Source organism: Suncus etruscus, chromosome 5, assembly GCF_024139225.1.
Source record: "Suncus etruscus isolate mSunEtr1 chromosome 5, mSunEtr1.pri.cur, whole genome shotgun sequence".
Classification (NCBI taxonomy): domain Eukaryota; kingdom Metazoa; phylum Chordata; class Mammalia; order Eulipotyphla; family Soricidae; genus Suncus; species Suncus etruscus.
Genome location: NC_064852.1, coordinates 136,465,840 through 136,490,043, shown reverse-complemented (window position 1 = coordinate 136,490,043; position 24,204 = coordinate 136,465,840). Strand labels below are relative to the sequence as shown.

The following is a 24,204-nucleotide window of genomic DNA, read 5'->3' as shown; positions in this document are numbered from 1 at the left end:
TTCACTTTTAACAAATGCCCACATGCATGTTATAGAACCAGCATATTTTTCATCTCCACAGTGCAAAAGAAAACCATGTCCAATAAGAGGCTTCACACTAGACTTCACACTCTCATTTCCCACATCCACAGAGGCCACTTTCATAGGGTCTGACATGCCCTTTGGTTGGGTTGTTGGTCACTGCCTTAGATCAAGACAAAAGGACAACTCAGAAGTGCTGAACAGATCTGAGAGTGATCAAATACAACCATCTAGACAAGAATTTGATTCGGTTCCAGGATACCTGCTCTGTGAAGGGACAAAATCAGCCTGAGCTACATGAGGGGCAGAATAATTCACCTCAGGAGAGGAAGAGGAGAGACCCCATTTCTATCCTGTCCCCCTTCTTTCTCTGGCTGTGGCCTCTGGACTTGTTACTCCCCTCCTTCCCACCAATGCTGCCAAAGTTCTTTCTCCTTGAAGCAGCACCTGGTTTCCTGATTCAAGCCTCTCCTGCGTCCGGATGAGTTCTCTCCAGCAGGGTCTCAAGTCCCACAAATATATCTTAAGCCTAATTGAAGTCAGGGGTCTTTGAAGCCTCAGCTGTTCTTGAGATCCAGCTAGTCTCAGCGAGGGAGACCGGGTCGCCTAACTAGGACCCACCAGTTGTGTTGGCCAGAGTACTACATCCAGCAACTTGTGATCAGAGCCAACCCTATAACTACTACTTCAGTTCCTCAGTTTCCCTGCCCATAAAACTCAGCTCTGGGACTTTGGGGCTGGGGGTTGGGAGGTCCTTAATGAGCATGGGTCTTTTCTGGATAAATTAACCAGGTGCCGGAAACATCTGTAGCTGGAAGCAGTCTGCTGTATAAACAAAAGACAGTTTTGTTATACACAAGGCTGTAGCTAAAGCCCAAATACCAGCTAAACCTGACTTCATTCTGAGTCCTTTTCAGAAAGGATCTTAGGAAAAGTCCATCTCTACACCTCTAAACTGGGTTTTATTTGAAGGAGTCACCTTTTTCATATCCTTTATTCAACTTAAAACAGACTTTTCTTTATAAAAAAAAATAGGAGAGAAAGAGAGAGAGAAAGAGAGAGAATAGAGAGGAGTGAGGAAAGAGAGAGAGAGAGCCTAAGTGATAAAAGGGTAAGTCTTTTTTTCCTTGAATGTAGCTAACCTGACCTTGAGTCCTACTAGGAGTTCAGAACCAGAAATAAATCCTGAGCAACACCAGGTGCGGCCCAAACCCCTTACCCCTCCCCCAAAAGAAAAATGGAGGCCTCACTCAGTCCAAAGTACCTCCAAAGTACTGTCCACAAAGGTTACTAAAAAAGAGCTTGCTGAGTGAGTGAGTGAGTGAGTGAGTGAATGAATAAATGAATACATAAACAGATAACAGAGCTTGAAAAGTAACATGGAGAATTGAGGATGTACTTCTGCAGTAGAATCCTTGCAATTGTGAGGCTCTGGGTTCAATCCCTAGCACAGAAAAACAAAATCCCTGCGTACATAGATCTTAAGAAAGCATTTCTGATATCACCTTCCATGTCATCTGTGTAGCAGGGAAGAAAATGCTAGACCTCTAGATCAACCAGTTCAAGTCTCAAAGAAATCAGCTGTGGGGATGGGAAGAGAGCTCAAAAAACACTTATTTTGCATGCAGAAGTTCTGGGTTCAATTCCCACCTTCACATGGTGACCACCCCCTGCCCACTTCAATCCCCCCCATATACATTCAAGTGTCCAGAGTTAGTTTCAGAATTGGAAACAAAGCCCAGCTCCCCAAATACCCAATTTTGCCATTTTGCTTTTACAACCAATGGCTTTCTTTGTCTGAAGTGAAGCTCCAAAGATCCCAGGCAGGGTTTGGGCCACCAGCTGACATTTATAAAGCAAGGGGTGTTGGTTGGCACACCACCTAGGACACTCCCCTGCATAATGCTCTGGCTCCTTTTCCACTCCAAGAGCAGCACTTAGTTGCCATGGATACCATATGGGCCATGAAACCCCAAACCTTTACCATCTACTTCTCAGAGAAAAGGGGTGAATGGCTGTTTTCTGGCATCCTTCCCATGAAATGCTGCATCTATCATAGAATTCATGGGAGACAGGCCCCGTGGTTCTATGACCTTGCTTCCTGACCTCACCATCACCCCTTTATGGGTACTTGCTGTTTAGAGACCAACAATGAACCCACCTCGTTTTATTTTATTCTCCCCATAATACTCTTAATGAGCCTGTGCTCATGACTTAGGCTGAGTCACATAAAATAGTCATTTGGGGAGTCCGTTCCAATGGAGGCAATTTCTGAGTATAATCTAATGTTTGTATCTGTATTTTAAAGATGGGAAAACAAGGACTACAGAGATAGTGCAGTGAGTAGGGCACTTGTCTTGCATACAGTTGACTGCGTTTGACACCCAGCATCCCATAAGGCCCTGCCAGGAGGAAGGACAAAGCAGGAATAAGCACCACCAGGAGTGGCCCAAATGTTGAGTAAATGTATCCCAAATACCAATCAGTTCATGTGTAGAGGACAGTGCTGGCTTTACTACTGCTTTTGGAAATTATCTGTTCCATGTCTCAGAGGCTGTTCTACTCTTGAAATCAAGCATCAGCCTTTATGCCAATTTTTCTAAAAATATATGACCAGAAAAATTGGGTCCCCAGCTTGTAGTTCTGATTATTCCACAGACTTGAACACATGAGGCAACACCTCCCCTTCGTCCAGCCCCTCACCCCCAAGCAGTGCCTGCCACATTTCAGGACACCACCTTCCCTGGCTACAGTTTTCTCCTGCTTTCTGGAACACCCCTCACAACTGCTTCTGGGCACACCCAATTGGAGATACAAAGCACCTTGCTTAAACTATCCAGAGCCTCCCACTTGGAATGCAAATCAACTGTATCTTCCATCAGAAAAGCTTCCTCTTCAAGCACAGTCTCGGGTTTATGTGCCGAATCAGTGACAGGCTCTTTTCCAATGGCAGGAGCTAAAATCTGAAGCTGTCTTTCAGACGAGGTCAATTAAGCAACATAGTACATGTTTAATGTGTTTAGTCCTAGGGCCTTATGCATGCAAGGCAATTGCTCTGCTACTAAGCTACATTCTTGATACTGTTTGGTCCCTTTTTTGAGAGAGAGAGAAAGACAGAGAGAGAGAGAGGGAGAGGAAGAGGGAGAGAGAGAGAGAGAGAGAGAGAGAGAGAGAGAGAGAGAGAGAGAGAGAGAGAGAGAGAGAGAGAGAGAGAGAGAACCTGCCAGTGCATATGAATTTTATAATCAGACCCATTTATTACAAATTTTCTTTAGGGGATGGTATCAGCCATCCTTTCCCAGAAGTCTCCTCCCCTACCCCTTCCTAATACACAAACTTAGTAGCTGTCAGGAGAGATGAAGTCATAAAATTTTCCTATACGTGGATGTACATGGAATCTATTATGCTGAGTGAAATAAGTCAGAGAGAGAGAGAAAGATGCAGAATGGTCTCACTCATCTATGGGTTTTAAGAAAAATGAAAGACATTCTTGCAATAATAACTTTCAGACACAAAAGAGAAAAGAGCTAGAAGTTACAGCTCACCTCATGAAGCTCAGCACAAACAGGGATGAGTTTAGTTAGATAAATAACTACGTTTTGAACTATCCTAATAATGAGAATGTACAAGGGAAATAGAAAGCCTGTCTAGAGTACAGGCTGGGGTTGGGTGGGGAGGAGGGAGATTTAGGACATTGGTGATGGGAATGTTGCACTGGTGATGGGTGGTGTTCTTTACATGACTGAAACCCAAACACAATCATGTATGTAATAAAGTTGTTTAAATTAAAAAAAAAAGAAATCTATTATAACCAATGACAGACATCCAGGCACAAAAATAGCAAGCCTCAAGTTTAATATTTTATTGCCATATTTTGAAACAACTGGTTAGGCAGCTGCTACTGTTATCTTCCAATTACTTCCCATTTCCCCAGAGTTTTAAATGCAAACTGTAACAAATTAAAACTAAATTTCTATATGCTAAAATTTTTTAAAGACAATTTGAGAAATCACTGCAAAAGAAAAGTTGGAAGTAGAGAGGAAGGGCTCTGCTAGCAACAAGAAATGAGAATTCTGTTCTCTGTGCAGCCCAGATTTGTTTCCATTGCCTCAAGGGATACAGAAACACCTTCTGCCAGAAGCCTGTGCAGTCTTCACTCTGCAGAGGCTCTCAGTTGGGCAGTCAGAGTTGAAAATGCAGCTAGCTCCATGCCTAGCCAATTCACATAAGTGTCCAGAAGAAATCCCTGCACCAAATATTGGACTGTAATGTCTGCTTTCGAGTGCTAAAATTCACAAGAAATCCCTGCAAAGATTTCACATGCTGTATCTTAGGGCTCTCAGCCCAACCAGTAGTGCACTTGGGATTTTCATTTCAGAAATGGAAGTTTCTAGTTATCTAGATGCTCACTCAGAATGACTCCTCCTTCCCCTGTCCCCTTCAACACGTCTTTCACTATAAACTCTGAAGCTCGTGTTTAGTGAATACATTTTTGTTAGGGGAAAAAAAAGTCATTCTAGTCTTGTTTGTTTTTGCTTTTGTTTTCTCCCTCTCCCCCAACCCTCCCACTTAATTCCATGATCATAATTATGGAAGAGTTGAGCAGGATGTGGCTTAGGGATGATAAAGCACCTGCTGCAAAAGCAGGAGATCTGGGTATCATCCCGGGCAGTGCAGATTTTTAAAAAATGAACTTACAGGAAGGAAGCAGACTGTCAAGTCTCTGTTCCCTCCTGCTGCAGGGATGGATTTCAGCTGGAGCTCCTGTCACTGCTGCTTTGCTTGGTGCATGCAGACAAGCGGCCCAGGCTTCCCACTTGCAGAGTATGTCTGCTGCTCTCTAAGTGGTTATCAGTGCATACTCAGGTACACAAAACTCTACTTTCATTGCAGACTCTCTAGGCTGCAGCTTTTGGAATCAAAGAAAAGACTCCTGACAAGGCTGACAAGAAACTTGTGTCCCTAAATCTTATGAGCCTGTGGTCGTCTTCTTACTTCCATAGCCTCCTCTCTCAGCCTCCCTTTTCCCTCTCAGTACAAGTTCTGGTTGAGCAGTTCCCAAGCCCAGTTTCTGTTTTCATTGTCTGGAATCCCTTTCCTTTTCCAGATGTAGACCCTCTACTAGAGATACAGAGCTGCTCTACAAGGAGCTGAGGCATTGTCTTCCCCCAAACATCTCTTGTTACTTGGAAAAAATAAGCTCAACTCCCCCCAAAACTTAAATCAAGCCTTATGTCAAACCCATTTTGGGGGAGGATACCTGGCAGTGCTCAGGGGTTACTCCTGGCTCTGCCTTCAAAAATGACCCCTGGCATGTTCGGAGACCATATGGGATGCTGGGAATTGAGCCTGGGTAGACTGCAATAAAGACAAATAAATGCCCTGTCCACTGTGCTATCACTCCAGTCTTTCAGACCCATTTTTTTTTAATTTTTATTGTGATAACTGTGCATTACAAGTCCATCATAGTTGTATTTCAGGCATATAGTGGCAGTGAATTAGGGCAGCATTTTTCAACCTCAAAAGAAAGCAAAGGTGGTTAGCTCAAGAAAATTCTCTGATACAAGGCAATATAGCAAAAACTATATTTTATTTGGATTCACTTTCACCGAAGATGCAAAGAAACGAACTCCACTGTGTATGGTGTGTGGTGAAAAGCTATCTAACAGAGCTATGGTCCCAAGTAAACTTAAATGCCATCTCCAAACAAAACACTCTTCACTTCAAAACAAGAATCGAACTCTGGTTCGCCTGTGTGGAAACACAGAGAAAAAGGCAATTTTCATGAGAAAAACCACAAAGGTGAATGAAAGAGCTCTTAAATCTAGCTATCAAGTTGCACAACTTATAGCCAAAACAAAAAAGTTGCACACTGTGGCAGAAACATTAATACTTCCCGCCTGCAAAGCTATTGTAAAGGAGATGCTTGGACCTGAAGCAGCTAAGGAAAGAGCCAACGTCCTTCTCTCAGACAACACAACTTCCAGGCGTATTAATGACATGTCTGCAGACATTGAAAGCGTAGTTTTAATTAAATCCTATGACAATCATTTGCCTCAATTTAAATGACTAAATGCACCAATTAAGAGACAAAGAGTGGCAAAATGGATCAAAAAGATGAACCCAACCTTCTGCTGCCTTCAAGAAACACAACTAAATAGTCAGAACAAACATAGACTCAATCAAAGGCTGGAGGAAAATCATCCAAGCAAACAACACCCTTAAAAACACAGGGATGGCCATGTTCATATCTGATGATACCAAATTTAGAATGAGAAAAGTTGTAAGGGACAAAGATGGACACTTTGTACTAATCAAAGGATATGTGCAACAGGAAGAAATCAGACTACTAAACATATATGCACCCAATGAGAGACCAGAAAATTATCTAATAAAATTATTGACAAATTTGAAAAAAGACAATAATAACACAATAATTGTGGGAGACCTCAACATAGCCCTTTCAACAACTGATAGAGGAACCAGACTGAAATCCAACAAAAATATACTAGACCTGAAAAGAGACATAGAAGAAAGAGGACTAGTAGATATATATAGGACACTCCATCCCCAGAAACCTGGATATACATTCTTCTCCAATGTACATGGGTCATTCTCCAGGATAGACCACATGCTGGCACATAAAACATACCTCCACAACATCAAGAGGATAGAAATTTTGCAGGCTACCTTTGCTGAACACAAGACTCTGAAATTAGATGTGAACTACAAAGGGACACAAAAGAAATACTTTAGCAACTGGAAATTAAACAGCCTGCTACTGAACAACCAGTGGGTCCAAGATGAAATCAAAGAGGAAATCAAAACTTTCCTGGAAACAAATGAAAATGAAGACACAAACTATAAGAATCTATGGGGCATAGCAAAAGTGGTCCTGAAAGGAAAATTTATAGCTTTGCAAGCACACATCAGGAAAGAAGAAGGGGCATACCTGAACAGCTTAATGATGCAGCTTATAAAATTAGAAAATGATCAACAAAAGGAATTAAAAAGAGGGAGACAAAAGGAAATAACAAAGCTGAGAGCATAGATCAATGAAGTGGAAACCAAAAAAAAAAAAAAAAATCCGAAAGATCAATAAAAGTAGAAGTTGGTTTTTTGAAAAAAATAAGCAAGATTGATAGACTATTGGCAAAATTCACACACACACACACACACACACACACACACACACACACACACACAGAGAGAGAGAGAGAGAGAGAGAAACTTGATAACCCGTATGAGAAATGATGTCGCAGAAATTCAAAGGGTAATCAGAGACTACTTTAAGAAATTCTCTGCCACTAAACATGAGAACCTGAAAGATATAGATAAATTCTTGGGCTCTTCTAACCTTCCACGGTAGAGTAAGGAGGATGTAACATATCTAAACACCCCCATCACTATTGAGGAAATTATAATGGTAATAAAATGTCTGCCCAAAAAGAAAAGCCCAGGCCCAGATGGATTCACTAATAAATTCTTTCAAACCTTTCACAAGGAACTACTAACAATCCTAGCCAGATTCTCATGAAATTGAAAAAAAGGAAACACTTCCTAACAGCTTTTATGAAGCCAACATCACCCTGATACCAAAACCAGACAGAGATGCTGCCAAAAAAGAAAATTACAGACCAATATCCCTGATGAACACAGATACATAGATCCTTAACAAAATGCTGGCAAATAGGATCCAATGTCTCATCAAGAAGATCATTCGGGCCCGGAGAGATAGCAGAGCGGTGTTTGCCTTGCAAGCAGCTGATCCAGGACCAAAAGTGGTTGGTTCGAATCCCAGTGTCCCATATGGTCCCCCGTGACTGCCAGGAGCTATTTCTGAGCAGACAACCAGAAGTAACCCCTGAGCACCGCCAGGTGTGGCCCAAAAACCAAAAAAAAAAAAAAAAAAAAAGAAGATCATTCACTACGATCAAGTAGGTTTCATCCCAGGAATACAAGGATGATTTAACATTCGTAAATCTACCAACATAATACACAACATCAACAACAAGAAAAATAAAAATCACATGATCATATCAATAGATGCAGAGAAAGCATTTGATAAGGTACAACACACATTCTTTTTTTTTTTTTTTAACACATTCTTGATAAAAACTTCCAGCAAGATGGGAATGAAAGGAACCTTTCTCAATACAGTCAAGGCCATCTACCACAAGCCAATGGCAAATATTATCTTCAATAAAGAAAAACTAAAAGCCTTCCCTCTAAATTCTAGTACAAGACAAGGCTGTCCGTTCTCACCACTCCTCTTCAACATAGTACTGAAAACACTTGGTATAGCGATTAGGCAAGAAAAAGATATCAAGGACATCCAGGTAGAAAAAGAAGTCAAGCTCTCACTGTTTGCAGATGACATGATACACTACTTAGAAAACCCTAAAGACTCTACTAAAAAGCTTTTAGAAACAATAGATTCATATAGCAATGTGGCAGGCTACAAAATTAACACACAGAAATCAATGGCCTTTTTATACACCAATAATGATAGGGAAGAAATGGACATTAAGAAACCAACCCCATTTACATTAGTGCCACACAAACTCAAATAACTTGGAGTCAACTTGACCAAAGACGTGAAGGACCTATTCAAAGAAAACTATAAAAATCCTTCTCCAAGAAATAAGAGAAGACACACAGAAATGAAAACACATATGCTGCTCATGGATTGGCAGGATTAACATCATTAAAATGGCAATACTCCCAAAGCATTGTACAGATTTAATGTGATCCCTCTAAAGATACCCATGACATTTTTCAAAGACATAAATCAAACACTTTTGAAATTTGTTTGAAACAATAAACACCCTCGAATAGTTAAAGCAATCCTTGGGGAAAAGATTATGGGAGGCATTACTTTCCCCAACTTTAAACTGTATTACAAAGCAATAGTTATCAAAACAGCATGGTATTGGAATAAAGACAGACCCTCAGATAAGTCGAATAGGCTTGAGTACTCAGAGAATGTTCCCCAGACATACAATCATCTTATTTTTTGCAAAAGAACATGAAATCCTAAATGGAGCAAGGAAAGCCTCTTCAACAAGTGGTGTTGGCACAACTGGCTAGCCACTTGCAAAACATTGAACTTAGACCCCCAACTAACATCATGTACAAAGGTAAAATCCAAATGGATTAAAGACCTTGATATCAGACCTGATACCATAAGGTATATAGAACAACACATAGGTAAAACACTCCATGACATTGAGATTAAAGGTATCTTCAAGGAGGAAACTGCACTCTCCAAACACATGCAAGCAGAGATTAACAGATGGGAATATATTAAGCTGAGAAGCTTCTACACCTCAAAGGAAATAGTGCCCAGGATACAAGAGCCACCCACTGAGTGGGAGAAACTATTCACCCAATACCCATCAGATAAGGGACTAATATCCAAAATATACAAGGCACTGACAGAACTTTACAAGAAAAACACATCTAATCCCATCAAAAAATGTGGAGAATAAATGAACAGACAATTTGACAAAAAAGAAATACAAATGGCCAAAAGGCACATGAAAAAATGCTCCACATTAGTAATCATCAGGGAGATGCAAATGAAAACAACTATGAAAACAACCTTACATCACAGAGATTGGCATACATCACAAAGAATGAGAACAAGTAGTATTGGTGTGGATGTGGAGAGAAAGAAACTCTTATTCACTGCTGGTGGGAATGTCATCTAGTCCAACCTTTATGGAAAGCAATATGGAGATTCCAAAAAACTGGATATTGAGCTCCCATTAGATCCAGCTATACCACTCCTAGGAATATACCCAAGGAACACAAAAATACAATAGAAAAATCCCTTCCTGACACATATATTCATTGCAGCACTATTAACCATAGCAAGACTCTGGAAACAACCAAGATGCCCTTCAACAAATAAATGGCTAAAGAAACTGTGGTACATATACACAATGGAATATTATGCAGCCGTCAGGAGAGATAAAGTCATGAAATTTTCCTATACATGGATGTACATGGAATCTATTATGCTGAGTGAAATAAGTCAGAGGGAGAGAGATAAACTCAGAATAGTCTCACTCATCTATGAGATTTAAGAAAAACAAAAGACATTCTTGCAATAATTTTCAGAGACAAAAGAGAGGAGGGCTGGAAGTTCCAGCTCACTTCATGAAGCTCACCACAAAGAGTGATGAGTGTAGTTAGAGAAAGAACTATATTGAGAACTATCCTAACAGTGAGAATGAATGAGAGAAGTAGAAAGCCTGTCTAGAGTAAAGGCGTGGGTGGGGTGGGGAGGAGGGAGATTTGGGACATTGGGGGTGGGAATGTTGCACTGGTGAAGAGGGGTGTTCTTTACATGACTGAAACTAACCATAATCATGTTTGTAATCAAGGTGTTTAATAAAGATATTAAATAAAAAGAAAGTGTTGTTTTGGGGCCGGGCGGTGGCGCTAGAGGTAAGGTGCCTGCCTTGCCTGCGCTAGCCTAGGACAGACCGCGGTTCGATCCCCCGGCGTCCCATATGGTCCCCCAAGCCAGGAGTGACTTCTGAGCGCATAGCCAGGAGTAACCCCTGAGCGTCACCGGGTGTGGCCCAAAAACCAAAAAAAAAAAAAAAAAGAAAGTGTAGTTTTAGAAAAGATCCATATCAGTGAGAAATTTGCATTGCAACTTGACAAGTCTACTGATATCAGTGGACATGCTCAACTCTTGGCCAATGTGTGTTTTGTGGATGTTGATGCAATTAGAGAAAACTTTTTTTTGCAAGGTATTGCCAGAAAAAAAAACAACAGAAGAAATTTTTCAGGTCACATCAGAATACCTTGAACAAGGAGGATTTAATTGGGAAAACTGCAGCTATGGTCAGGTGCACCAAAAGCTTTGTAAGCAGTGTGAAGGAAAGAAATCCAGATGTGATTGTTACGCGTTGTTTTTCACACCATGAGGCCCTGATAGTCAAGACTTTACCAGCAGACCTAGTTCCTGTGTTGGATGATGTTGTGTGCATGGTAAACTTTGTAAAGTCACAACCCATGAAAAGTTGCATGTTTGAAGCTTTGTGTGAGGAGATGGGAGTGAAGCATAAAACCTTGATGTTTCATAGGGAGGTTGTCATGTGCAAGGTGTTGGTTCATTTGTATGAGCTGCGGGAGGAACTTAAAGTGTTTCTGACAAATGAGAGGTCAGATTACTCAAGTTGTTTACAAATGATGAGTGGTGTAAGGCTGGCATACCTGGCAGATAGTTTTCATCATCTGAATGAACTGAACACACACAAATGCAAAACAGAAATGAAAACCTGCTTACAGGTACAGATAAAATAAATGGATTCCGTTCGAAAGTGCAACTCTTGCATCAACACGTGGAAAGTGGCAATCTTGAAATGTTCACAAGCAATAACAAGGTGTTCACACTGCTGAACTGTGTGAGATAACAGTTAAGCATTTAAAAACTCTCGAGGAGAAGTTGTCATTTTCTTTCTCTTCAGTCTCCACTGAATGCCTTGACTGGTTTAGGGACCCTTATAGTTCAGCATCAGTTGGTGGAAAGGACATGACTTTTCAGGAGCAGGAGGAACTAACTGAACTGAGACAAAATCGTGGTTTCAAGCTAAGATTTGCTGATCTACCTTGGGACAGTTTTTGGTTGGATACTGCCAAGGAGTTCCCTGTTCTGGCAAGCAAAGCTATTTTGACATTGCTCCCATTTCCCACTCCATATCTGTGTGAGATGAGCTTTTCAAGCCTGATTGCTATAAAAACGAAAGACAGCCTGAGAGCTGTTGATAAAGAGCAATGTGTGTGTCTTTCTTCGATTCTTGCCAGAATGTCAGCTTTGCGTTCAGCCAAACAGGCCCAGGTTTCACACTGAGTAAGTGAACAGAAATATGAACAATTACAAATGCTTTATTTCATAATAAAGTTATTATAAAATAATTTCTTTGTGTTTGATTCTATTCAAGAGAATTACTTTATATATAGTCAATATAGGCACAGAGTTAATTTTTTTTAACATTTTCTAATGGTGGTGTGCCTCATGATTTTTTTCTTTTCAAGAAAAGTGTGCCTTTGCACAAAAAAGTTTAAAAAACACTGATTTAGGGCCATTCCCACCACCAGTGTTGACCTCCCTCCATCAGATTTCCCAGCATGCACCCCATACCTCCACCCTTAGCCACCTAGACTATCAGTGTAACAGGTCCATTTTGTGTTTATATTGTTGTAGTTTGGGTCAGACTCAATTTAAAAAAAAATAATAACTCCTCAGGCAACAAGGCAACCGGATTCAGGAACCAATGTTCCAGAGCCATCTCCAGAGAACACTCACATTAGCTATGCAGCTTCTTGTCAAGGCAAAGTTGTTAGATTCCATCATAGGCTTCCACTAAAATGGAAGCCAGAGATTTAGCATTTCTGACTAACTCCCTTGGATGTTTTCCCCAGAAACCACCTTAGAGAGCCACTATCCTTGAGCAAATCCTTAAAGATTAGAACTTTCTTCTCCCTTCACTCCAGTATTAACCCTGCATTTAGGTATGTCTGTTTACTAAATAATCAAGGCAGTGTCCCAGTGTTAATACAGCTCAGAGAAGACCCCCACAACTGGCACCAATGTAAATTGTGATGCCACTTTTATCTCATGGTGATGCGGCATTTGCAAAGCTTCTTGCTACTTGCCAAGTTGGAGAGTGGCTCAAACGTGCTGAGCTGACAAGGTTCAATGCTCAGTCCTGTTTGAAGAAAAAGGACACTCTTACTGGTAGGCAAGGTGTTTTCTCCATAGAAGTAAAGAGAGGCAAGCTCTTGCATATAAGAGCATTAGTAGAAGCTCATCTTTTTTGTCTAACCATGCTCTAAATAGGAGCAATAATTACTGCCTAATAACACTGAATATATTCAGAATCCATAAAGGATTTGCATGGCCAGCCTCTAGTCACTGGAAGGATAGCAGCCCACAATTTCTACAGCTCACTGATACCCGATGAAAAATTGTCATCTGAAACTTGCCACATCAGGGCTTCATCAAAATGCAAAATCAACACCTTCCTTTTCTCCCTCTCTTACCCCAGATGATTTCTGAATTTGTGTACATTTGTGAATTCACAGAAGCATGAACAGAATGACATGAACATCACAAATGCAAATGTCTTTGTTTCGAACAAATTGCTTCATTTTTCCTTCTTGCCTCAGTTTCAGAATGAGAGGGAATGAATGCCACCTGACCACATCCTGGTGAGTGTAGGTGGCAGAGGCAGAGAATGGCTTGAGTTTTCCAAAGTATGTTAGTAGTTCTTGAACAAAGCACAAGTATTCCTTTCTCAGGCTGATTTGTACTTTAATAAAACTGACATCTGCATTTCTAAAGAAATACTTCACTGTCAAAATAAGTCTAGTTTTAATTTTGTTTGCTTGAAATGTTTTCGCATCAGACCAAATTTAGAATACCCACCACCTGTTTACAACACTGATCTCCAGCAAAGCATCAAAAGCTCACCTCTTCCATCCACTTCCCATCTGGGAACAGTCAGGACTAAAAGATGCGAAGTTTTTTTGGTTTTCCTTTTTTAATTAGCCCCTAACTCTGTTCCTTTTGTAACAGAAGTGTGCAACCTTTGTGCTCTAACATGGTAGAGGGCACAGCTCAGTGCCACAGCACATTTCACAAACAGAAAGTTCAGTGGAGAAGGGATAATACTTGAGCTCTGTCCTGACATAAAAAAATCCAAGAGGGAATATCTAGGCTCTTTTGAAAACAGTATTTCAAGCTCTTGGTGCCTATTTCCACTTCTGCCAATGGGAGTGTTGATGGTGGCCAAGAGACCAAGTATGCTCACTGTCCAGCTCTCAAATTCTATTAATATATTTGCACAATAACTTGTTATATTGCCTCGAAAGGTTGCCGCATCTCAAGTCTTATGACACTTAAAAGCAAATAAACTGCGGCATAAACAGGAATTGGGTAGATATTTTTGAGGTGGAAAGGAACAAAAATCAACTCAGGGTTACTTAAGGTGTGGGGGGATGGGGGAAGAAGTGCTATTAAGAAGATTCAAATGTCTTCTTGTGAGATCCAAGGGCAAGAATAAAAATGGGCCTCAGAAAAAGGGGCTAAAAAGAGAAAATTCAAGCATTATGAACTTAACAACGTTCTTTCAGCTGTTTCTTTTTTTCCTTATGCCTTTTTTTTTTTTTTGTTCCTTAGCTCTATATATACTGTGGTCAAGAAAGGAGCCCATATGGACAATGGAATCCCTTAGCCTCAATTTTCTGGTAATCAAAAAGGATCACCGATTCGATGAGCTGTATATACTGTATATACATGTATATAACTGTATATGTATATACATGTATATAACTGATCCAGTTATATACATGGACATTGGATAGGTCCATTGGGATCTAATGTATAGGGGATCTTACACATAAATTACCAGATGAAACAGTTCCAGGAAACTTGGAGAGAGGGGTGTGGGGGAGTGGCTCACTGGTAGTAAAAAGGGAGTTACCTTGACAGAACTATTTCCTTCAAGGCAGTTGTTCTAAATACCGATAAGCACCAGACCCCAACCCTGTTCTTGCCACCTAGGAGTGAGTTAGTTAATCATACCTGCTTGAAACTTAGTTTGACCATTTCTGAGCAAGAATTCATTCCCACTGAGTTCATAATGCATTTATACTTCTTTCCAAATGAAAGAATATATGAGCAAGTACTTTGTGGTTCTTAAAGCTATTTCTAGTGTGTCTAATCAGTCTATTCTCTTAGTTCTCTAAGGTCTTTTGCCTTTATAATGGTGAAGGCTAGGGGGAAGGGAGGGCAGGGGATCTTAGTCAGGTATGGAATATTACCAGTCTAGTCTATAAGCCAAACAATACCACCCATCCTGTCAGACTATTTTATGTAGGTATCACATGCATTTTATATTTTTTGGCCCATTGATTCCTGAGAGCAATTCTGTTATAGTACACTGGGCTAGAAGTGGAAATCATCAGCTACAATTCCTCTCTGTACCTCATTCGAGGCCTAGTTTTCCCTTAATGCACCTAAAGACCTTTCATTAGCTGTAATGGAGCTGCACGCATCATAGAGAAAAACAGACCCTTTGACCTAGGTGACGAGGTGACTGGAACCCTTGCCTGTCTGGAGAATGATGACATTAAGAGAAACATGATTAGATCAGGTGAAAATGAAAACCTCTACAAATGAAATGAAAGTAATCTAAAGAAACTCAAAATGAAGAAGGGCAAGAACCAGAGCTAAAGACTCTTAGGCAGATCTAAGAATCTAGGAATGAGTTAAGTGAAAACCAAATGACAAGATAAACAAAGGTGAGGAAAGATTACCCAAGGGATCTGACAAAATAAGAACCATTTCCAATACATACAAAGTAAAACATTGGCAAGAGAGACTACAGCTCAAGAAGAAAAGGCAAGGACTATTTACCATCAGGAACAGTAAACACTGCTGAAAGTTAAACAAATCCTCTGCCTCCATGTCCACAAAGAAAGATGGACAATGCTAGGATTGGCTGTGCCCTGGAGAACGGTCAACGAAAAAAATTACTGCTGAAGAAAGAAGTGACACCTGAGTTTGTGCCATAATGCTGGCACAAATGCCAAAAGCAATAAGAATATTTTCCTACTGTAATCAATTCAACTTTAAATAAGCCACTCTTGGAAATGAGGCCACCCTGAATTAACAGTCTGAGGAAAAAGCACTGGATTTCTTCATCAAACTAAATTTCTGGGTTAAAAAAGAGCAAACTGTCTTTACTTGTCTTTTCAATACAGTATTAATACACTAAAATTTTATTATATGTTTTTAGATGGCACAAAGAGGCTACACACAGAAAAAAAAAACTAAATTCCTATCTACAATTTATTGAAAGACTTCCAGTACATTCTGGATAAAGCTTGGATTCAGTATGTTTCAATCATCCCCTTAAATTATGAATTCCAGATAATATGTAAAACTCTTGAGGCAGAATTAATATCAAGTAGACTGCTAGCAAAAAAAATGTTGCCTAACTCCTAGTTTGAAAATTCCAGTTGTAAGAAAATGCAATTCACAGCAACATAAATCCTACAGAATCATACTGTGACTCTAATAAGCTGATTATATGACAACTGATACAAAGGATTTTACCTGGGAACAAGGAAGATGCAAGAATTCAGAGCAAGGGATGCCTGGGATTAAGATTACCAAAACAATCCAAGCTAAGGGGAAAGGGAACGGCCCTTGAAAGTGATGTAAATGATTGCAGAGTTTTCATCACAGCCAGATTCTACCAGGAATTGTGGGGCCAAGTCGACTGATGGTGTACAAAAAGGAGGCTCAAGGCAGTTGGTTCTGGATCATTTAGTTGTCCCAGTAAATTCTAACTCTTTAGTTCTGGCTCCCCACCTAATTCCCAGTTCCAGCTATCACTACCCAATAAGTAGGTTCCAACACTCTCAGGCACGGAAAAGCAATTACCTACTGTATTTTCCCCTCATCTTTTCAATATTTAATACATCTAGATCTTTCTCCTTCCACTGGTCACCCCTTTCAAACATGGCGAAAATGTGAGCATCTGTTAAAATGGATGCAAGGGACAATTTAATTATGTTTTAGACAGGCAATCATAAGTTCTATAACCACTGGGGAACTTACCTGAAAGTTCTGGCAGGGGAGTGCAGCATGACCTCAACTGAAGAATAGTCTGTCACAATTCGGGGAAGGTTGTCCTCTGTGACCAAGCATCAGGAGGGATGTATATGGAGCGGTGAGGAATGAGACACCAAATTAACCAGTCCCAGCCAGTCAGATCAGCAGAATCAATGGGGTGACATGTCACAGCCAGGTTGCCCTCAAATCTCTGTAGCCATTTGGAATTGTCCCTGGCTTAGTGCTGGATAGTCAACAAACACCCTTGAGCCATTTCCAAGACTGAATATCATAGAAAAAGTTGCCCAAGGCAAAAAAAAATATTTTAAAAACTGGTTCGAGTAATGTTTACTATAAAAATGGAGGTTACAAAAGATTCAGTGGACACCTTTAAGTCAAAGTATAATGTTCCAACTCTTGCTTAAACTTTTAGATCCACATTGAATTTCAGTGTCAGTTTGATTTGGAAGTGAAGCTTTCCTAATGTTACAAAGAGGCCCAGCGATAGTTTCTCTTCACAGGCTTGACCTGGGTTTAATACCCAACACCACCGAGTCCTCCAAGCAGTCAAGAGTAATCCCTGAGAACACTGGGTGTGGCCCCACAACAAAAAGGGAAACTATCTGTAAGTAGTTGTGTTAAGTATAGGGATTCTTCTTGGGCAGAAAGTCCCTCAAATCTGCCAAGCATAATCCCTGAGCACAGAGCCAGGAGTAAGGAGTAAACACTGGTGTGGCTCCAATGCAAAAACAAAAACCACAGGGCCACAGTGGCTAAGGTGCTCGCCCTGCATGCTGCTGGTATGGGTCCAATCGGAGCACTCCATGAGGAACCCCCCCTCCTTGAAATGAGCCACAAGCAGTCAGGAGTAAACTGAGCATAATGCGTGTTACAAATCAAGTATGAATAATTATCATACTTGAAGACACTAAAATTAATTAGCCACTAAGAGAAACCAAATAAAAGTCACAGTTAGGTTAGAATAAGATTATGCACATCTCAGGGCCGGGGCAGTGGCGCAAGCGATAAGGAATCTGTCTTGCCCATGCTAGCCTAGGACAGACCTTGGCTCGATTCCCCGGTGTCCCATAGGGTCCCCCAAGCCAGGAGTGATTTCTGAGTGCATAGCCAGGAGCAATCTCTGAGCGTCACCGGGTGTGGTCAAAAAAATTATGTACATCTCTATTTCCAAGTTTCCCCCACCCCCCAAAAAATACCCAGAAATAGTATTTTAGTTTATACTGAAGGTATTGAATATTGAAGGCAGGGTGAAGAAACATTAGTTCTGGTACTTTCAATCGGTATTCTGTTTCTAAAGTCATATAAGGATGATCGATTTTAGGGTTAATGTCAAAAGCTTAATTTTCCATTCGATTAACACACTAGCATTTTGTCTTTTTGCTCTGGGTAAGTAATTTATTAAACCTGGTGTTCAGTTTATGTGCTTTTTTTTTTCATTTCAACTTGAAGAAATTGCAAATATTTATAGAAGATGAACCACATGTATTTATTCCTGAAAATGTCAGAATATAGCACTAAAATCAAATGCTAACAGAAGCTATTCCCTAACACTACATACTGTGGGAATTTAATTTTCAGTGACATGTTTTCCTAAACAGTTTTTCCCACTACAGTAATTCCTAACTCCAAAACTACAAAAATAATCCTTTTGAGTACCGAAACTTATAGAATTTAATATTAGATCTTTAAAAAATATAACTGAACTGTTTAATAAATACCATACTGAAGAAAAACTATAATTAAAATTATTTTATACTTATTTTCCTTCCTTTTATATTGTTCTTTGCTATGCTATGGGCGATTTGACTCTACATAAAGTCCAGATCTAGATGACCAAGATGGAATCCAGACATGAAAGTATCATAATACGTTTCTCAATATATGCCCTCTGAATAAATATTATGGGGCTAGAGCGATGGTGCAAGGCATCTTGCCCACGATAACCTAGGGATGGACTGCCTTTTGATCCCCCAGCATCCCATATGGTCCTCCAAACCAGGAGTGATTTCTGAGTGCATAACCAGGAGTAACCCCTGAGTGTCACTGGATGTGGTCCAAAAAACAAATATATATATTGAGGGCCTGGGGAGATAGTACAGTGAGTAGGGCATTAAACTTGCATGAAGTGGACCCAGGTTCAATCTCCAGCATCCCAAATGATCCCCTGAGCCTCCAGGACTAATTCCTGAGTATAGTACCAGAAGAAACCATAGTACAGCTGAGTGTGGTACCAAAACAAAGACAAAACCAACTGAAATTAATTGAACCAATAAAAGAATCATCATGTGACTGTAGTCTTTTAGGAAAGCAATTTGGGAACACAGGTAAGAAGGCTTATCATTTTATATTGTCTTTGACTAGATCTACTTCTAAAAATATATCCTGGGGAAGAAATTACGTATCTGAACAACTATTTCCATTATAGAATGTCCAAGATCCTAGTTTTTTTGTTTTTAAATATGGAACGCTTCACAAATGTGCGTGTCATCCTTGTGTAGGGGCCATGCTAATCTTCTCTGTATCATTCCAATTTTAGTATATGTGCTGCTGAGGCGAGCACCCTAGTTTTAAGCAAAAACCTGCCAACAACTAACTATCCAGAAGTACTAGTCAATCAATGTTCTATGTCTAGACAAGAATTTAAGAATTAACCAAAGAGAATGTTATTATTCCTCTCCCTTATCAACCTTCACCTAGGGATGGCACTGGAATATAGAGGCAAGGACTTGGGTGCAAATGGAAGCATTTTCTGTTTATTTACTTAAAGCAAAATGTTAACAAGACAATAGGGATCAAATAGTTTAGGAATCACTGTTGTTGACCTTAATCCCCAGCCTTGAATCTGATATTCAAGCCATCTTTAATGAAACTTCCACTCGTTGTCCTCTCATCTGAATGAGAAAATGATACAACTTTTCTAAAGGACCAGATTCCAATGTGGTTGACTGACCCCAACACTCAGGTGATACCTTCAAAATGTCAGAACTTTCTTTTTCTTTCCCAGTACTCTATACTCTATATATTCAATGTTTCTAGAAGTCAAGTCTTTAAGATACAAATCCACCGCACCCCACCATGAGTCTCTTAGATACATATTCATCAAGTGAGCAGATCTCACTCATTTTGTGTTACATAAAAGCCAGGATCTTAGGTAATCAAAGATTAACAAATTGTCAGAAGAGTAATTCACAATAGGCTCACTCTCTCATATACTAATGTATGCCTAGATGGACTTAGGATCAGGTTTGATTAACAAAGAACAAATAATTCTCAAGTTTGAAGATGTCGGGAGTAGCAAGTGTGAACCAGTCATTGAGTCAACAGAATAATCCAGCCTTAAATACTGCAGCAAACAACTTCCTTCCTGAGCCACAGAGCAGAAGAGGGTGAGCCTATCACACCGAGGACCGTTTTCCCCCTTTTAACAGAAAAAGCCTAATACTGAACTTAGTTTTATGGCAAATTCTTCCCCATAGGTGGAGTTCCTTCTCCTTTCTCTTCCACTTTCCAAAAAAACTTCCTGCCTTCTAAAAAAGAAAAACCCCAATACTTTGTTATTGTACAAATGAAGACTGTGTTATGCAGCTCTAAAAGTATATATGTGTGTGTTTAAGAAAAAGAGGACATTTCCTTTGCCATACTTCTGAACAGCTTATCTATTTTACAAATTAATCATAAAGCATAATGTCCTATTCCTAATTAGCCAGAGCTAATAACTGATATCTGGCAGGTTTGTGGCTCTTTGTGGAACTACATGACTTCATCAGATGATAAAATCTCATTCCCACCTTTCAATAATCACAGGGCTTGCCTAATGGCTATGGCAAGTACTTCCAGTACTACAATGATCTAAGTAACAAAATAGGCAAACTTGTATAGTACCTGATCTTAGAGGAACGCTGCCTCAGTTCCCATTTTGTTGAATTTTTATCACGAATGGAATATGTCAAATACATTTTCTACATTTTTTATGTGATCACATTTTTTTTTCTTTTATTGATAAAGTGTATTATGCGACCTAACTTGTGGATGTTAAACCATCTCTGTGTCCCTGGAATGAATCCACTTGGTCATGTTAATGAGTTGTTGAGTTTTATTTACTAGTCTTTTGTTGACAATCTTTGCATCTAGTTCATCAGCAATACTGGTTTGTTTAAAAAAAAAAAAAAAGAGGAATTGACAGGAATTCATACTGAAAGTCTCTGGCGCTGAGGGAAATAGGCAATAGTAGACTGGACTGGCTGGCCGAAATGTGATACTATATGAGAAACAAAGGTGATGGAGCCTATAGTCAGTCTTTCTTGTCAAACCGGTTTTGTCTTTTCGAAATAAATAGGTATAAAAAAAAAAAACAATTGAGGGTGGTGGTGGTGGTTGTGGAAGTACTTAAGATATGTCAAAAAGCAAAAAGCAAACAGTTAAGATGGTTTATTTTTACTTTATTATTGGCTAGAAAGATCTTTTAATATACAAATGTTATTTCTTCCAATAGTTGCCCAAATGTAATTTCAAAAATCCATAACTACTTCTGGAAACAATCTTCTTAGCTGTTGTATTCTTGAAGAGCCTGGGCCATGAAGAGTTTGCCTAAATTCTGGGCAGTGAATTCCTTGATATTCTGACAGTAAGTATTAATTTGACCTGTGCATTTAGGAAAGAAAGAGAATCATAATGCACCACAATTATAAACTACACAGAAAATTAGTCCAAGAACAAAATCACAATTGAGAATTACTAGTGTTTTGAATCAAGTTTATAATGATTAGTTCCTTTTTTCCACCAAAGATAATCAAGAACGGGTATGTTTGTTTTCTAAAATAAGCTATCTTACATTCTTGTTACACGAAGAATATTGAAACATTACAATTTTTAAAATGTTTTATGAAGTACATATTGGCTGTATTTTATTCCAATAAGGCCAACGTTGTGCAAAAACCAGTGAGAAAGCAGCACTGGTTGTCCCTAACCAGGTATGATGGAAATACTTCATTGCAAAGCCAACCCAGTCCACCTGACCTAAAAGTGAAATCTGGAAATACGAAAGATTTGTAATCTGTATATATGAGGGATTTGTTTGTAATCTATAAACATGAAGGGTTTTTCCCCTTCCCTGTTACAAATGAAAGAGTTCATTTGAAATTTGTAAATATGAATGGTTTTTCCCTTGTTTCAAATAAAACTCAGCCTGACATGGATTTTTTTGTTTGTTTGTTTGTTTTTGGGTCACACCCAGCAGCGCTCAGGGGTTGCTTCTGGCTCTACGCTCAGAAATAGCCCCTGGTCAGCACAGGGGACCATGTGGGATGCCAGGATTCGAACCACTGTCCTTTTGCATGCAAGGCAAATGCCCTACCTCCATGCTATATCTCCGGCATCTGAAGTGGCTCTTTAAAGAACATGTCTCCATTTAGCAAAATTTAACTGACATGTGTGTTAGACAATCTTCAAGGAGTTTGGATCCACACACATCTGTCCCCACATAGATGGTAACCAAAAAACCTGAGAAACTGTCAAAGGTCAGATTTTATTTGCATAGGATTTTTACTCTAATAGCTTTCTCACTGGCTACCTGAATTAAATTATTTAACAACATTTAAGGAAAAATAATTGTTATAGATAAATGAGGGTGGGAAAGTTATATATTAAAAACCTCAAAATGACCCAGCATTGGGGCTGGAGCAGTGGCGCAAGCAGTAGAGCATTTGCCTTGCACAAGCTAACTTAGGATGGACCATGACTCAATCCCCTGGTGTCCCATATGGTCCCCTAAGGCAGGAGCGATTTCTGAGCGCATAGCCAGGAGTAACCCTGAGCATCCCCAGGTGTGCCCTCCCCCACCAAAAATGACCCAGCATAGGACATAAGATCTTTACTACTTATATAGACAGTGTCAAATGATAAACAAAGCCCACAAAAAGTTCATCCTGAAGTATAATCATGTTGCAACAATTTCCCAATAAAAGTGAGGGAAATACTTTCAGTCATGTCAGAAAATTCAACTCAATTCAAATACTACAGACTTGGGGCTCAATGATAATTTAGAATTTGAATGGGGCTTGAGCAAAGTGACTATTTGCATTATGAAACTAAACATTTACTCTTGGTTTCCATCAAAGATAACTCAAACAAAACCTTTCCACATTAGACTGCTTCTAACGCTATCTCAGAAATGTTTACATAAACAGAGAGAGGCGCTAAGACACCTTCAGAAATAACAAGGCAAATTCTTAAATTTCAGAAATTATAACTGTGAGATTTAAATTCATCATTCAACTACTTGAAATATGCCAGTTTTGACATTTTTTTTTTTGTTTGTAAATCTCTCTCTCCTGTTTCTAAGGGCAGAAACAATGGTTTTATACTGGCTAACCATACCTGCAATGAGCAGCGAGTCCATCCTGGGTGGGGGCTGAGGTGGCTTAAAAAGCTTGGATAAGTCCTCCTCAGGGAGTGGAGGTTCCCCTCGACTTTGTCGCTGCATATTCTCTTGCTGGCGACGCTGCTGATACTGAAATTGAGAGGGAAAATAATTTATTTGTGTGTGTGTGTGTGTGTGTGTGTGTGTGTGTGTGTGTGTGTGTGTGTGTGTGTGTGTGTGTGTGTGGTGATTGCCTTCTCTTAGGCAAAGTTCCATTGTTCAGAATTCTAATCCTAGTTTCATAAATGAGAATATTTAGTAATTCCTGCTTCAAAAAAAAGTAGGGTAAGAATAGAAGAAAATGTCTCTATTGCAGACCCTGGTGTCACTTTGAGATCTGAGTCTGGAATGACTAAATATAAAGAAACTGTTGATGTGAGAAATGTGGTTTATAAAGCAAAGAAGCTCTGAGTAGTGAGTGAAAGAGATAACTTTCTTTTGTATGTAACAGCAGTCTTCAAGCATTATTCATCTTATTTTGTGGGGAAGGGAAGAGTCTTGGTTTTTAGGCCATACCTAGTGATGCTTAAGGATAACTCCTGTCTCAGCTCTGAGGTTATTTCTAGTAGTACCAGGAGAAGATATGTGGTAACAAGGATCAAAGCAGATTATATCATATGCAAGGCAAGCACTTTAACCTCTATACCATCTCTCTCCAGTCCTCATCTTATGTATTTTATCTTAAGTTTAGTCTTTATTCATCTTAACAAATACACTACCACACAGGTTAACAATCTAAAATAACAATACTTCTAATATTTTTATTTAATATCACTATTGCTATTACCATTATAAGAAAAATCAGTTTAAAACAAATAATTATCTGTGTTTTAAGTTGTGCAACTAAAAGTAACTAGTGAGATAATTTGTCAAAAACTTTCAAACTCTGGACTTGCATTCTTGTGATAATTAAGGGAAATGATAGCTCTTCCTAAAGAAGGATTTGCTGTGCAGATTCCTAAATTCAGTATAGTGTGCAAGAGAAGTGAAACAAACCTAAAATGAACATCAAGTTCTGATAAGAAAGTGCAAACACCAATTGCAAGATTTAAAAACCTATTTGAATGCTGGAAACAAATGTTAAAACTGATTTCAAATTAAT

General features: G+C 39.5%; 1 protein-coding gene and 1 non-coding gene across 2 annotated transcripts in view; both read right to left on the bottom strand.

Annotated features, from left to right (window-relative positions):
- Nucleotides 1-19,137: 19,137 nt before the first annotated feature.
- LOC126010563 (U6 spliceosomal RNA) lies at nucleotides 19,138-19,244 on the bottom strand. Its single transcript, XR_007496586.1, has one exon. It is a non-coding gene; the product is annotated as a U6 spliceosomal RNA (small nuclear RNA).
- Nucleotides 19,245-21,102: 1,858 nt separating this feature from the next.
- The window catches only part of EIF3H (eukaryotic translation initiation factor 3 subunit H), a 91,433-nt gene continuing 88,331 nt past the window's right edge, over nucleotides 21,103-24,204 (bottom strand). The window contains exons 7-8 of the mRNA XM_049773549.1: nucleotides 23,060-23,192; nucleotides 21,103-21,325 (exon numbers count right to left, since the gene is read on the bottom strand). Coding sequence (XP_049629506.1) covers nucleotides 21,228-21,325; nucleotides 23,060-23,192 — 231 coding nt within the window. The 3' untranslated portion in view covers nucleotides 21,103-21,227. The remainder of the gene's footprint in view (nucleotides 21,326-23,059; nucleotides 23,193-24,204) is intronic.